The sequence below is a fragment of the Chanos chanos genome, chromosome 1, assembly GCF_902362185.1.
Source record: "Chanos chanos chromosome 1, fChaCha1.1, whole genome shotgun sequence".
Lineage (NCBI taxonomy): Eukaryota > Metazoa > Chordata > Actinopteri > Gonorynchiformes > Chanidae > Chanos > Chanos chanos.
This window is the reverse complement of record NC_044495.1, coordinates 24,305,608-24,321,868: the sequence shown is the minus strand read 5'-3', so window position 1 is coordinate 24,321,868 and position 16,261 is coordinate 24,305,608. Positions and strand designations below refer to the sequence as shown.

The 16,261-nt window shown below is 41.0% G+C and overlaps 2 protein-coding genes across 3 annotated transcripts; both read left to right on the top strand.

Annotated features, from left to right (window-relative positions):
- The first annotated feature begins 252 nt into the window (after positions 1 to 252).
- Positions 253 to 7,457, top strand: pparaa (peroxisome proliferator-activated receptor alpha a). 2 transcript variants are annotated; one of them, XM_030767332.1, is made up of 7 exons: positions 253 to 483; positions 1,383 to 1,499; positions 1,631 to 1,788; positions 4,504 to 4,642; positions 5,699 to 5,898; positions 6,187 to 6,652; positions 7,143 to 7,457. In XM_030767332.1, the coding sequence occupies exons 1-7, from the start codon at positions 285 to 287 to the stop codon at positions 7,385 to 7,387; spliced, it is 1,524 nt and encodes a 507-aa protein (XP_030623192.1). In that variant the 5' UTR covers positions 253 to 284; the 3' UTR covers positions 7,388 to 7,457. The 2 variants fall into 2 exon arrangements, with proteins under 2 accessions (XP_030623192.1, XP_030623201.1); XM_030767341.1 differs by lacking the exon at positions 1,383 to 1,499.
- A 7,115-nt stretch (positions 7,458 to 14,572) lies between these two features.
- On the top strand, positions 14,573 to 16,261 carry cdpf1 (cysteine rich DPF motif domain containing 1). Its single transcript, XM_030785032.1, has 3 exons — positions 14,573 to 15,022; positions 15,175 to 15,286; positions 15,896 to 16,261. The coding sequence occupies exons 1-3, from the start codon at positions 14,910 to 14,912 to the stop codon at positions 16,016 to 16,018; spliced, it is 348 nt and encodes a 115-aa protein (XP_030640892.1). The 5' UTR covers positions 14,573 to 14,909; the 3' UTR covers positions 16,019 to 16,261.

The window sequence follows — 16,261 nt, the reverse complement described above, 5'->3', positions numbered from 1 at the left end:
CACAGTATTTACACAGTGGGCACAGTGAATATCCTTCACACTCTGGACCTTCAAAGCAAACAGAGCAAGGTCTCGCACACAAACACACACACCTGCTATTCTTAAGAGGCAAGTGTGGACTTTTGGGTGTAGCCCCAGTCACAGGGGACCTCTTGTCTCAGAGTCTGACTTCGGAGACCTTGGAACGTTATTCACGTACATACCGTGTCTCTCCCCCTCCCTCCCTCCCCTTCCTTCCTTCTGCAGTCTCATGAATGTTTCAGTGCCTGGGGTGATCCATCACCATGGTCGACCTGGCGAGTCCCAGCAGCCCATTGTCTCCTTTGGGAGACACCATACTGGACAGTCCGCTGTGTGGGGAGCTCATACAGGACATGGAGGGGCTGGAGGACATCTCCCACTCAATCGACAGTGACGCATTCAGCTATCTGCACCTCCCCGATCACCTATCCTCCAGCTTGAGCTCGGAGAGCACCACCCTCGGTACTGACCACTTCAAATATACAAACAAACATACAGAACAGAAGCTTCAGAAACTTTTTATTGTAGAAACTTTTGACCTGTATATTGCAAAAAAAAACCCCAAAACCCCCCCAAAAAGACTGCTTTAGACTTTTGTTTTTGTGCACCTGAGATATGGAATACACTCACCTCATACCTTTGTCTGCACACATAGGTAGCAGTTTTAAAAATGCACATATTAATACTATATGTGCATTTGTAAGTATGCAATAATGATTCAGTACTACAGTGACACACAGTTTATTATTATAAAGACATGCACATTACACAACATTACCAAAAAGAAATGCAGGACTGTGTTCAAAATATAGAGAGCAGCTTTCCAGCAGCTCTTCTTTGAGGTCATATTTAACTACCGATATCTGATCCAAGTCAAGATGATTTCATCCCACAGGCTTCCTTTTTCCTCTCAGTGTGGTATTTAAATTCAACTTTCTCAGTGCCTGAACGAAATTGTTTCCACTGATCCACTTAAAAGAAGCAACCCGCTGTCATCTGACTTGACTCAAATCCCTCGTAGTGAAGCCATGCTGCAAGAGCATAGAGTCATGACATACTTACATTAAAAGTGAATTAGGCATTTCTTCCCCCTTGGCATCGATATCATGCTTACACATAAGAAGGAAATTCTTTCTACTTATATTAGGAAGGAAGTTCGAATCCTAATGTTAGCACCAGCTGTGTTGGGCGTGGCTCAGAACACGACAGCCTGTGTTCTGGGAGAGACAGCTTAGACGGGGGCATGTTCCCTGTCATTACATTCACTGACTCCTAGCATTGATAGAGCACTTGTAGAGCTTGTAGAGCACATGGGCCTCCACATGCACTCTGTTCCCATGGAAATGTTTATACGGTTTCAGGTGAAAAGAAGCAATGGTGGACTTCATGCGTATTGGAGGATGCACGTGCTTGTCCTCACACTTGCATTGGTACAGGGGAACATGGGATTGCAGGGATACAGGAGTACAGGGAATTGGGTATGCCATTTTGTGAGAAATAGGGAAAAATACTCAAAAACAGATACTCAAAAGAGGTATATTTTGAAAGTTATGCATAAGTGACAGATCCAGGTAGAGGGTCATTGATTGTGTGTGTGCCTCTCTTGTAGATATGCTGACCCCAGTGTCCAGTCCATCTTCAGGCATATTTGGAGCAGCCTCAGGACAGGACCAACTGTCCTCCAGTCCTCTAAACCTGGAATGCAGAGTGTGTTCTGACAGGGCCTCGGGATTCCATTATGGTGTGCATGCCTGTGAAGGGTGCAAGGTCAGAATAATGCTAACCACACAGACACACACACAAACACACACACACACACACACACACAGACACTCACACACAGACACAGACACAGGCACTCTCACACACACACACACACACACACACACACACACACACACACACACACACACACACATGTCGTCAGTGGAAAAACATCAGGTATGTCATGTGAAGGACTTACCTCAGAGCAACCTCACACTTTCACCTTTCCCCTACTAGGCAAAAGTCAAGTTGTGATGTAAACACAGTACGAGTTCATGTCAAGCTTCCAGTGGTAGTCTTATTTGAAACTTGAGCAAACTAAACACTTTATTCTGTCATGTGCCTTAATATCAATTGCTTCAGGCCTAATTTTTATTAGGTATTTGCCACTGGAATTTAGAATAGCTCCTGTAGCTGGTTGTCTTATGTTGTTTTGTGTGACCTTTTAGAGGCAAGAATGTCTTCTTTCTCAAATTAGAAAGTTAAAAGCTATTGCCTGAAGTAAAACAGTCCCAATATTTTTTTAAGCATATTCATCCTCTCTCTGCCCTGTTTATTGCCATAAATGACATGCTAGTGAATTTCTCCTGATTTAAATCAATGTAGCCCTGCTCCACATAAATACACTTTTCTGATCTCAGCATCTGTTTTTGTTGTTGTTGTTGTTGTTGTTATTATTATTATTATTATTTTGCTATGTATTTTGCAACATGGAGGTACTCTTGGCCCCGCCCTGCCATCATAGCAAATGGTACAATAAAGGTGTGATTCATCTTGCTGCTTTTTGCAGAGTTGTTGATGTTTGGAAATAATGTTAGAGCTCTGATCCCTTTGTTCTATTTTCCTGCATGAGGTGGTCACAGAGCTCCAAGGTGCGTCACACAGGCTTTTTATAGCTCACTATCCCACTCATGCCACTTTGAGATCTGGTTTTATACGTATTTCCATAGACAGGCACGTGGAGGACAGCTTCTCTGGAGGTGAATTACTAACTCTAACATAACACTGACTGTTTGAATGCACAGAGACAACTCATCTTTTTGAATAGCCCTGGCATTAAGGTAGTGGTCATCAACTATTAGTGAACATATATCACTTTATTGTGTTGTAACTCACTTCCTCTAACTTCCCTTTTCAGTTAGATCAATACACGGGTGCACATGCTGTAGCAACCTCGCTTGTTCCACAGAGAAAAGGACACTTAGGTGCAGTGCAATCATTCAGTAAACTGACAGGTTTGATTTGAATTTAATTTTACACGTTGAAATGAGAGGTTGGGAGGCAAGCCTCCCAAGCTGGAACAGAACAATAACTGTATCAGTACTGTGCTTGATCACTTCTCCGAGAAGTAATGGTAAACCATGGGTTTAGCATGAGTAAAGAAAGTCTGTGATCAGGTTCATAACAGGGTGACATAAGATGGTGGTGTATGTTATGGACATGTTCAAGACTCTCATTGCATGTTAAACATGATACCACTTGATGGCAGTCTCATAAATGAGTAATTACTGAGTGTACAATAATGCTTTAACATGTAAATCTTTGCATTGATGAACAATTTTATAGGGTTAAACCGTACAAGTGGTCATTGCATATAATCGTGTAAAGCTCCAGTTTGCTTAGGTAACTGCAGTCAGCAGTCTGTTGTTGTTTGACCTTGCCTCCTCTAGTATGCATGCACTCTTCCATACACACATTTATTTAGTGACATGTGTTCCTAGACTGTGTGTGAACTAAGCTTACATAATACATTTATGGATAACAGGCAGCAACAGGGCTCAAATACTTGACTGATGTATACCCATATACGTCAGTCAAATATATATATAATATACACACACACACACACACACACACACACACACACACACACACACAAATACATAGATAGATAGATAGATAGATAGATAGATAGATAGATAGATACATAAATAGATACACGTTTATCCAATTCCCATTCTGGCCAGTTGAGCTGTTCTTTTCATAGGTTATAGTCATTGATTACTACTGAATGTCTTTTACCACGAGTGTATAGTGTACAGTACTTTCTGAACAGTGAGATTTTGCTGTAACATCGACGTCATTCAATGCACATAGTATTAAAATTTTGAGTGAAGGTCAGAATAGTCTCACAGAATGTTTGCTATCATGGATTGTTGACTAGCTACATCTTGCATTGTTTTCACAAAAATGACAGAATTTTGTTATAGCCAAACTGCTCTGTGGAGAGCTGAATGGCATACAATCGCTTGTGTGATGAATTGAGTATACATTAGGCCTACTTTTTGAACGTTAGCTCGAATGATTAGCTTTTAAGAAAACTTCACTACAGGAGGTCAGGCATAGTAGGCTAGCCTATTTAAGATTAGCCTGCGGTTCTAGGGTAAAACTTGTCCAGCTAATGCATCAGTATGTTGCTGTGGTTACACAGGATCGGAACTTTGCTAGCAGCGTATGAATTTAGAACTGTGGTTACACCTGATTTGAACTACTTATGTATTCAGTGGTTTTAACTTGAATACATACTTGAATACTTGAATATATTTAGCTTTCAGCCAATCAGAGTCGAGTATTCACCCAGATCATAGTTTAACAGTGTATTTATCCTATTGGTTTTATTCAAAAATTAGCAATATACTGTCAGATTTTTTCTTTCTGTTCAAGCACTGGTTCTTTGAAGATCCACACTTATATCATTGTCTTTTTATTGTTCTACAGGGTTTCTTCAGGAGGACTGTACGCTTGAAGTTAGAGTATGACAAGTGCGAGCGAAATTGTAAAATCCAGAAAAAGAATCGAAACAAGTGCCAGTACTGCCGCTTCCACAAGTGCCTTTCTGTAGGCATGTCCCATAATGGTAAGAATGTACCATGGTGATTTGTCACAAAGCAGAAGTGAGAAATGCCACAAATATAGAGCTGTAGGTCCTCTTGTATGTTCTTGTTGATGATTAAAATTTTAGAGTGTAACGTAGTTAAACACTTGTGCCAGTGAAACGTCTTGGTGCATTTGTAGCAATGCGTAATTGTCAATATGTTCTTCAAATCTAGATCCCCATAATGTTGTAAAACAGTAACACCACCTTAGCAATGTTCAAAGCAGTACTGAGTAACATGAAAAGTGTTTGTGCCTGGATGGCCTAATACATTTTTTCTATTAATTACATAAATGTTACATGCAATATTTATAATACCTGTAGGACCAAAAAATCACCCTGAAGTAGTTGTTGTTTTGAGAAGTTTTAAAATGTAAAACTAGCTCATGATGGAAACATTCTCATATAGAATTCTTTAATCATTCCATCTAAAACCATTAACTGTATTCCTACTCACAATCATTTCAAAGTTTTGACCGAACTTTAGTGGTGGACTGCAAAGCACTTTTTTTTTACTTACCCTGAACCTGCTGACGTGGAGATACACTGGACTTTAACCCTGTAAAATGATCAAGGCAAAACTATTCTAGAAATACTGTATGTGCTTACAGTAGAGCATACTTTACATTACATCACATATCTGTTTCTACTTTTTTTCTGTTCTATATGCCAAACTATCCTTGACCCTTGTAGGTCAGGTAATGTTACCATATTATCACATGTACAGTCCCAGTGTTAGTTTAACCCAGTGCACTTCACTGTGAACTCAGATTAGGATCATATCACACTAGTTCAACATACTGTTTCTGCCCTTTGTCCAGGTAGTGGTACCTTTAGAGCCTAAATTACCTGTGTGGCACATGTAGGAGTTTTGTGAGACCACCGATAACATATCCACTGTTTGGAGCGAGCTTGAGTGCACATGCTAACATATATTCATGTGTTAATATATATTTGAATGGTGCATATGTGGATTTCTCTTTGTATGTAACATTTTTCTTAATCAGGTATTTATTTTTCGGTTCCTATGTCCCGTAGCAATCCGGTTTGGGAGAATGCCTCAGTCAGAGAAGCTAAAGCTTAAGGCTGAATTGGTGACTGGAGAGAAGGAGGAGGGAGAGACCCAGCTCTCTGACATGAAGTCTCTGGTCAGACAGATTTATGAAGCCTACCTTAACCACTTCCACATGAACAAGGCCAAAGCACGTGTCTTTCTCACAGGCAAGACCAGCACTCCAGTAAGTTGGAACAGAACAGTACTAAGGTCAATACTGGTCCAGTTTTGTAGTCTGTGGATGATCTTGGACTGTGGCTCTTCTTATCAAGAAGTTAACTGATTTGTAACTGTAGCATTACCACGGGAACTTTAACATAAATGTATGAGGAGCTATTCATTTAGAGACATTTCATTAAATTTATCTTGAAACGATTCATACAAGAATAAACAGTATAAACAATGAAGATGTGATTCAGTCTATCAGCCTCAGACATATCCAGTCTCTTAATTCTCTCTTCTCCTGTGGCAGCCCTTAGTTATCCATGACACAGAGACTCTACAACTGGCTGAACAGACTCTTGTCTCCCTACTGGGAGGTGGAGCTGTGGATGAGCATGCAGAGATTCAAGACAGGGAGGTGGAGGCACGGTTATTCCGCTGTTGCCAGTATACATCAGTGGAGACTGTGACGGAGCTTACAGAGTTTGCCAAGGCTGTGCCAGGCTTCTCCAGCCTGGACTTGAATGACCAGGTAACGCTGCTGAAGTATGGTGTCTATGAGGCATTCTTCACACTGCTAGCCTCCTGTATGAACAAAGACGGGCTGCTGGTCGCCCGTGGCAACGGCTTCATCACTAGGGAGTTCCTCAAGAGTCTGCGCAGACCCTTCAGTGACATGATGGAGCCCAAGTTTCAGTTTGCCACGAGGTTCAATTCTCTGGAGCTGGATGACAGTGACCTGGCTCTCTTTGTGGCAGCCATCATATGCTGTGGAGGTATGGTACACAGCATGTCACTCCACCTGATGGTTTAGTTCTTTTGTCAGGGTTAAAGAGTTAAAAATGCCACCAGTCTCCCCTTCTTTATTATGTTATTCTGTGTAATCACTAGGTAGTTGTGCAGACTTTCTTTGCAGACCTTTACGTTGCGCTGTTATGTCGCTCACTTTGTGAATAGTTAGTTTCTTTATAGTTAAATCCCAGAATGTAAGAACAAGAACTGAAACATATCATGTCTTTATCAGTTTTATTAGCATTCAGAAGATTGTTAAACTGTATGTAGTATGGCCTTGCCAACTTTCTTCAGTTTTATACTTACTTAAGAAAGGTAAAGACTATAATTTTTTTTTAAATTGCTTTATTTTTTAATTTTAATGATTTATTCCTTAGCAATTTATTACTGATGTAATACTCTTACACTGGAGGACAGTTCATACCGAGGAATCCATCTTAAACACACACGCTCTCTCTCCCTCCCTCTCTCTAGATCGGCCAGGACTGGTAAACGTCTCTCATGTTGAATGCATTCAGGAAAGCATCGTTCATGCTCTTCGACTCCACCTGCTGGCCAACCACCCAGACAACACTTTCCTCTTTCCCAAGCTGCTTCAGAAACTGGCAGACCTTCGGCAGCTTGTGACTGAGCATGCTCAGCTGGTGCAGGAGATCAAGAAGACAGAGGATACTTCTCTGCACCCACTTCTACAGGAGATTTACAGGGATATGTACTGAGCACAAAGCCTTGCCTAAAACCAGAGAAAAACTGCTTATTCTTGCTTCACTAAGACAACTGGTTGGGTTGTTTCATAAATTTAGAATTACCTTTGATCCAATGGTCAGAATTAGAGAGCTGCACTGGGTCAAAATTCTGTCCCCATCCTCAATTGTCCTGGTACCCTTAACACAGACTCCACCCCATCCCACAGTGTTAATATACATTTCATTACTCTTCCCTTGGTAATACTTAAAATCCCACACTAATTTCCACTATCACCACAGACATAAATTCAATTTTCTCCCATACACATAGATTACCGTAGAACATCATGGTGCTACTGCTGTCCCTACTCCCCTGCAGCGGTTTGTACATCAGCTATAATCGAAATGAATTTTTTACAGATGTCGCCTCTGGCACTGTTCCACTCAAACTCTAGACAGTTGCTTTTCTTACAAATGGGTGACTGGATATCTGCTGTAAGTACTTTCATGACAGTTCAAAGAGAGCAGCCACCCAATGGTGCTAAGGACAGTACTGCTTTGTGTACCACACCACCAGGGGGTGCTGGAGTAATGATGCATAGCCTACCTTACAAATAAGATACAATATTCACATGCCTAACTGTTGTAAAAAAAAAAGACTTTAAGGGGTCCTTTCATTACTGTTACGGCAGTTTTAATATATATGAATATATATAATATATATGATATGAACTGTATTTCATTACTGTTCCTATGGTAATACCATTAAGCCCACTCCAATTTCTGCCATCACCACGGGAATATTTTATATTTTGACTCTGTATCCATGGATTACTGTGGAACACCTCGGTATTACCACTGTCTCTATTCCCGTGCAGCTCTCTAGACAGAATTGGTCATTTCTTAGTGACACTCTGATGCAGCCAGAGACATTCTCAGGGTCTAATAAATGATGGACAGAGACTACAGGTCCACTAATGCGTGTGTATATATATATATATATATATCTTTCCATCACACAGCAAACTACTTGACCATCAAAATGACAAATTACTGGTTTAACCTTCATTTATCCCAGATCAGTTACTGCAGGTTGCAGGTCTCAGCTCTATAGAAAGATATACCTCCAAGTTTCACTTCAACACTGAGAGTAGCATGACAAGTGGTCGAGTGAAATGAGCTAGCCAGCTAGCACCTGTATGACTGCAGACTCTATCAATACATCTTACCTGTATACTGCCTGAAAACAAATGAACAACACTGGCAACTGTGATCCTGAATTTTACAGTGTGATACTTTACGCCATGCTTGAATATTAGCCACACTGAGCCATAGACATATATAAGTCCATTTTTTTACCTCTTTTAAATAATTGTAGATAATATATGAATGATGTTTTTATAATGAAAAAAGAAAATACATTCTTAATAGCACTCCGGCTGTTATGTATCACTGAAATCGAGGGCTATTTGTTGTTATTTATTTGTATAATTCTTGGATTTTTTTTTAATCTTTACTAGTTAATAACTACTTTGTACTGCAGATTTTTTTTTGTCTTATCACAGAGGGCATATTGGGAAAAGGCTTTGTGTCTTTTCTCTCTACTGACATCATTTTAGTTGAGTTTCATGGGGTATGAAAGTGTTTGCAACTCCATATCCATCATTATATAATTTTTGTTAGTTATTGATAACATTATCAGGGGAACAACATCAGGGAAAAGTTGACCCACTAACCAGCACACAAGTCAAAGACTAGTTTTTTAGCTTTTAGGAGCTCAAAAGAAACAGGGTCGATGCGGTGCTATAGCAGGGTTTGAGGAACTTGCTTATGGGCCAAATGTGAATGTACAAATAAAAGTTTTAAAATTCTTGTCCGTCGACTAACTGGCAGTTCACCACTGGCACGTAAGACGATGAGAGTTTCGGTCTGACTCTGTCTCTTTATCTAGCCTCTTAGAAATAAAGCCATCAGACGCAGTGTCAACACAACACAATGTCAGTTTCTGACATTATTGGTGGTCAATGTTTCCTGACTTTTAGATTCTTTCAATTTCTGTTTCTGGTAGCCTGCCTTGGATTTTAGCATGCTAAATTCAAAATATAACAAAAAAATAAGTGTCTTTGTTGGTAACTCAGGGAAAGGAGTGGTTCCTAAGTTTGAGGATGGTGGATTCAGACCTTGTTAGAAACAGAACAGAGTTTTTTAACTTGTCTCGAGTATTCAGAATTAAAACTGATAAAATGATGGAAGACAGATATGAGGCTTGCAGAAATACAGTTTATCCCTAATAATAAGCCTTGGGTGTCCAACAAATTAAAGAAGCTTACAGAAACCAGGATAAAACTGCTAGAACGGACACACAGAGACAGATTAAAAGACAAATACAGCTGGACAAGTACAGCTACAAACAAAAGATAGAAGCCACTCCGACATCCGGAAATCCCAGACAGACATGACAAGGAATTGAAACCGTGACCAGTGTTCCACACAAGGGAAGGGGAAAGCCTACACTTGTCTTACATGGTAGTGAGGGACTGGAGATGGCAAACCAGCTGAACACCTTCTTTTGTCGCTTTGAGAGTGGCAATAGTGCTGAACCTGCCACTGTGATGCCCTCCCTCCCTCCTCCCCTTTCATCTAAACTTACCATCAAGGAATCAGAAGTCTGTCAGCTTTTTAGAGAGTGTAACCCATGAAAAAGCCCAGGTCCGGACAATATTTGTGGAAGTGTTCTAAAGCACTGAGCTGTGCAACTAGCACCTGTGTTTACTGACATTTTAGGTCCTCTCTTAATCTTCTCCAGGTCCCTACCATATGGAAAACATCTACAATTGTACCCATGCCAAAAATTCCCAGACCCATACGGCCCAATGACTTTAGACCAATAGCATTGACATCGCTGAAGTGCTGTCATGAAGTGCTTTGAGTATCTAGTGAAGAGGTACATTATATCACAAACATAGCACCTAATGGACCCCTTGCAATTTGCTTACCAAGCCTCTAGGGGGTTGAAAGATGCAATTCTGACTCTGTTGCACTTATTGCACACCCACCTTGAGAAACCAAAGATTCATGCCAAGATTTCATTTGTAGACTTCTCATCTGCTTTTAATACTATTCAACCCAGTATTTTAGCAGATATATTAGTTACAGAATTTTCACTTGAAGCTGGTTTGATTTCATGGATTGGTGATTTTCTTAGCTGTAGAATCCAGCAGGTCAGAGCAGGTACATCAATCTCTCTGACAAAATGACCACTTGTACAAGCTCCCCCCAGGAGTGTGTTTTATTGCCTTTACTGTTTATTTTATATACCAACTCTTGCATCAGCACCTTCCCTAATAGACACTTTATTAAGTACGCAGACAATATTGCCTTGGTGAGCCTCCTATATAATGGGGAGGAAGAGCATGGGCCAGTTCTTGAATACTTCCTAAACTGGTGTGAGAAGTCAAGACTTCTCCTAAACACCACTAAAACTAAGGAAATATCCATCAGTTTTAGAAAGCTGCAATCCTCTAACCCTACCTTTATCAATGGAAAGCCAATACAACTTGTTACAAATTACAAATACCTTGGCATTGTGCTCGACCATAAGCTTAAGTGGGACCTGTGGACTTGCTTCATAAACACTAAGACATAACAAAGAATGTACTTTTTAAAGAAATTGTTATGTCCACAACAAAATGCTTCAAATGTTTTACTGTGCTTTTATTGAAAGAGTTTTAAACTTGTGCATCATCTGCTAGTTTGGCAATGCTACTGAGGCACAGAAAAAGACAGTCAGAAAAATGGTAACAACAGCCAGTAAACTTTTAGGCATTAGATTACCATGTATAGAATGCATTTACAGAGACACAATGATGAATAAGCCAAACAACATTGTGGGTGACAAGAAGCACCCCCCTTACCTCTTCATTTAAATTGTTGCCATCTGGGCGACAATATTGCACCCCTCTGTTCACTAAAAATAGATCCAAATTTACATTTGTTCCACAAGCCATTAAGTTTTTAAACAGGTAATGCATATATAATAAGCAGGATATCTAGCTAGTCTAGCCAGCCGAATATGTTGCAAGGTGCGAGGTGTGTGTATGTGTATGTCTATTGGTGACTCTGTGATGTTGTGATGAAATGCCTTGTGACTGTGCTGCAGACTAGTTTCCGCACGGGGACAAAATAAAGTATCTATCTATCTATCTGTCTATGCAAGGGAATTGAGATGGCCTTGTAATAAAATGGAAAAGTTTGAAACCTCACTTTTACTTCTACTTGTATGACTTGTATGTCAGGAATTCACAAACTGAAAAATTACCAAGAGAGACAGTTCTTCTATGAAATACAATTCATTAGAGGCCACCACATTCCCATCTCAGTTATCATTACTGTTCAAACAACATTGGCATGTAAAGGAAGTTACTATTGGTTAAGGTTATGGTCTGGGTTAGGAATTCTACCTTTATAACCTTTCACAAAAATCATTTTAATGGCATTGCATACACTTATGAAATGAAAATATCAGGACTTAAATGTCTAATACTGACGTTTTTCATGACTAGAATGCTTTTATTGTCATTTCCACATATGCATGACTCATACATACAAGGGAATGAGATTGCGTTACACAAGGACCACAGTGCCACATAAAACAAATAAATAGTGCACAATAAATACTGAGGACAAAAAAGCCCCCAAAAGTACTGAGCAGAAAGTACTGAGTAAAACATCTACAACATACAATATACAAGACAGAAACACCTACATATTACTAACCTAGACATAACAAGCGCATCTGACATGGACAGTGAATTACTAGCAGCAACATTTGTGCAGGTAGGTGAGTTCAAGCCGTTGAGGAACCTCACAGCCTGAGGAATGAAACTGTTGCATAGTCTGGTGGAGGCAGCATGGATGCTCCGGTACCTCTTGCCAGAGGGCAGGAGGGTGAAGTGGATGTGGGAAGGGTGGGTGGGGTCCTTCACGATGCTGAGGGCCTTCCAGGTGCACCATGTATCGTAGCTGGCCTGGATGGAGGGGAGAGCAGTTCCTATGATCTTTTCAGCTGTCTTCACTATCCGCTGTAGGGACTTGCGGTCGGTGGCCTTGCAGTTCCCATACCAGACAGTGATTAAGCTAGTCAGAGTGCTCTCTATGGTGCCTCTGTAGAATGTAGTGAGGATGTATGGGGGGAGACTTGCCTTCTTCAGGCACCACAGGAAGTGGAGGCGCTGCTGGGCCTTCGTGGAGAGCACAGTGACATGTGAGGACCAGGAGAGGTCCTCTGTGATGTGCACTCCGAAGAACTTGGCACTGCTGACTCTCTCCACGTCTGTACCATCGGTGGTCAGGGGGGAATGGTGGGCGCTGGTGCTTCTGAACTCGATGATGACCTCCTTGGTTTTTCCTATGTTTGGATAGGAGTTGTTGACTTTGCACCACGCTGCCAGTTGGTCCACTTCTGCTCTGTATGGAGATTCATCATTGTTGCTGATGAGGCCTACCAATGTAGTGTCATCAGCAAACTTTATGAGGAGGTTGGAGGTGGATGATGCTGTGCAGTCATGGGTCAGCAGGGTGAACAGGAGTGGACTGAGCACACAGCCCTGTGGAGTGCTGTTGCTCAGTGTGATGGTCCTGGAGGTGATGCTGCCAGTTTGGACTGACTGTGGCCTCCCTGTGAGGAAGTCAAGCATCCAGTTGCAGAGGGAAGTGTTAAGGCACAGCTGGCTCAGCTTTTCGATCAGGTGGTGAAGTATGATCGTGTTAAAAGCTGAGCTGAAGTCAATGAACAACATCCCCATATAGCTGTTCTTTCTCTCTAGGTGGGACAGGGCTGGGTAGAGTGCAAAGGTTATGGCATCTTCTGTGGAGCGGTTAGCGCGGTATGCAAACTAGAGGGGGTCCAGTGTGGAGGGCAGGCTGGACTTGATGTGCTTAATGACCAGCCTCTTGAAGCACTTCATGATGATGGGAGTCAGCGCAATGGGGCAGTAGTCGTTGTGGCAGGACACAGGGGACTTCTTTGGCACTGGTATGATGGTAGTAGACTTGAAACACGTGGGGACAACTGCCTGGGACAGTGAGATTTTGAAGATGTCAGCGAGGACATCTGCCAGCTGCTCAGTACAGTCCCTGATGGCTCGGCCTGGGATTCTGTCTGGACCCGCAGCTTTGCGTGGGTTGAATCTGGAGAGGGTCTTTCTCACGTCGTCTGCAGAACCTGGTCATCCATCGGAGGGTAGTATTCACCGCCAGCACATTGTTCAGTCTCCCATACCGTGCGTGGAGATCAGAGAGTTATATTCTAAGTCACTGCAGGAATGCATTAATTAAGTATCTCTTGCTAGAGAAACTCTTGCCCTGGTGCCACTAGTACCCAAACAGTAAATCACCAGCAGAAATTTAAGACTTCAGTTAAGCATTTCCACTTCCTATTCCAGTAAATTCCAGTTCATGCATTTTTAGCAAATGCAGCTAGCCACATACTTTATGCCTATATAAAGAGCTAACTGTGAGTCCAATACCTACATCTCACAACCTTTGAAACAACCATCTCTTCACCCTCTTTTAAGGGTTCTTGGCCGTCAATATACAATGACAATAAGGGGGCAGAAGTCAACTTTTTCTTCAGGGCTATGCAGCATAGGAAATATAAATGTTTTGACACCCTGAACTGTTGTTTTTACCTGTTTTTATCCCACCCCCCACAGCATAGGTACATGACAGTCTGAAAATACTTCAGATGTATGCAAAGTTTTCAACTACACGTCTGTAAAATGAACTTTTCTGCAACAATGTATGCTCTCTATACTACATCTTCAAATGAAGTCTTCTTATATATGAAAAGACAGTTTTAAAATATGAGATCACAACACTCCGCCTTTTACTGACTTTGAACTATTATCTCCTCTGCTTGAGTTGCTTGTTTTAAACCTAAACAACAAACTCGTGTGCCCCATTAGTTACAGACTCGGATAAAGTTGGGGAAGAGTTAAACAAATTTAAGTTTAAGTTTATAATGTCAACTCTTCAGTCAGGTGAGTACGCAAAACTACATAAATACAGTAAAAACCACGTTGTTAAGTGGGACCTTTTTAAATTCCACTCAAGAAATGATCTCTTCGGCGCAAGCAGAGGGCGGGAGTGATGACGAGCAACTTTTCAGTTATGCGCACGCTCAGTACGGAGGCAAGGCGCCATTCATTTTAGCTAGAGCCTGTGCAACGCTGTAGCTAATGCGAATTCAAAGTTACATCGGCAGCCAAATAGCCCTCGCTATAGCTGGATACAACAGCAAGGAGTGTTTTCGCACGTCGCAGTCGGTTTAAATATGGTGCATAAAGGAGCAAAGCCAGGCATATGAAATCCACATGAAATGTCCCTTCCAAGTCCAAACATGGAGGACGCGTGCTTTTCTCCTATCACACAACTTCAATGAAATTTTATAAAACGACATAACCTGGGATTTATTTTAAAAGTTTTATATATTAACGCACAGCTCCCGTAAGTATCCAGTTGTTACGTACTTTGAGACTGTTACCTCAACTGTTAAATGGGGACTGCTGTTGAGGGAACTGTTCGAGGAATGTTTACATGTGAAGTCTGTGACTTATCAAGTCCATTCACGTACTACGGCCAGAAGCCTCCTAATACCAGAGCTATAGTGTAAGTGTACCTCTTCAAACTGAGTTTTATTGTGAGTTCAAAACATTGCAAATCCTATGTGATTGCTTACTTTTTGAGAAAGTATCTCCTATTGTCAGTGCTCAGTAACCTGTGTTGATTTTTTTTCTTTTCTTTTTCTTTTTCTGCCTCAGGCTTTTGGAGGAGTGCTTTGTCATGAAAGACCCATTCAGTCCTGACAAAGAGAGGTTTCTAATTTTGGGATCCAAGTGCAGTTTGTGTAACAAGGACGTTTGTGTTGGCACGGTAAGGTGTCTATATGTTGAAACCCTTCATTGTTTTTCACATTTTATTGCGTCAGCACTTAATATCCTTATGCATTTTTGAGAGTTAAGTTATAACTTAAGTTATAATACCTCCACTCCGTGTCTTTCTCTCTCTAAAAGCAGGTTTTTCTCAAAGAGATCATTACATGTTACATAATTAACCTGTAATTTCCTTTTTATCCAGACATACACCTCTGTTGGTGGTGGTATTAAATGATGTCATGATGATTCTGTGGTACCACCACCAGGTCCCTGACTAGAAATAGTGTTCTCGTGGTGATGGGCTACATTTGGTTTGACTGAACAACATTTATGAAGTGTTTAGATACGCCTGCCATATGCACACTAGAACTAGAACTAGTGGTAATAAAAGATGGTTGACTTTGACTTTTTTTTAGTCACCCTCTATTAGTTTCAGATCCTCTTCTGTGGCCTCTAATCAGGCCAAGGCTTCAAAAAGGGATTACGAGGATGGAGGTGTAGTTTTTAAAAGCATGGTAAAATTCTGTAGCCTTCAGCATGCTATAGATGCTTAAGAGCACTCACAATGTTTTCGCAAAGTGGATTAATAATTTCTGTCTCATTTTAGGACTGCAGTTTGTTCTATACCAAACGATTCTGCTTGCCATGTGTAAGACAGCATCTGGACCAGTTTCCACAACAGGTACAATCTGAGTTGGCCAAGAAAAAACCTGTCCAGAAAACATCTTGAACTTAATGGCCAGCAAAACTCCAGTCACAAAAGACTATGATAAACAAGATGATGTCCCATGTGAGGTCACTCTATACATTATTTAATCATTCTGATAATAGTGTGAACTGTTCTGCGGTGTGGATCAGAAAAATGTAAACAACACATTACTCCTTTTTGATTTGTGGTTGTCTCAGTTTTACACATATCCAATGAGTCTAAGTTTGAATTAGCATTATTATACAGTTCTTTTCACTGAGTGTA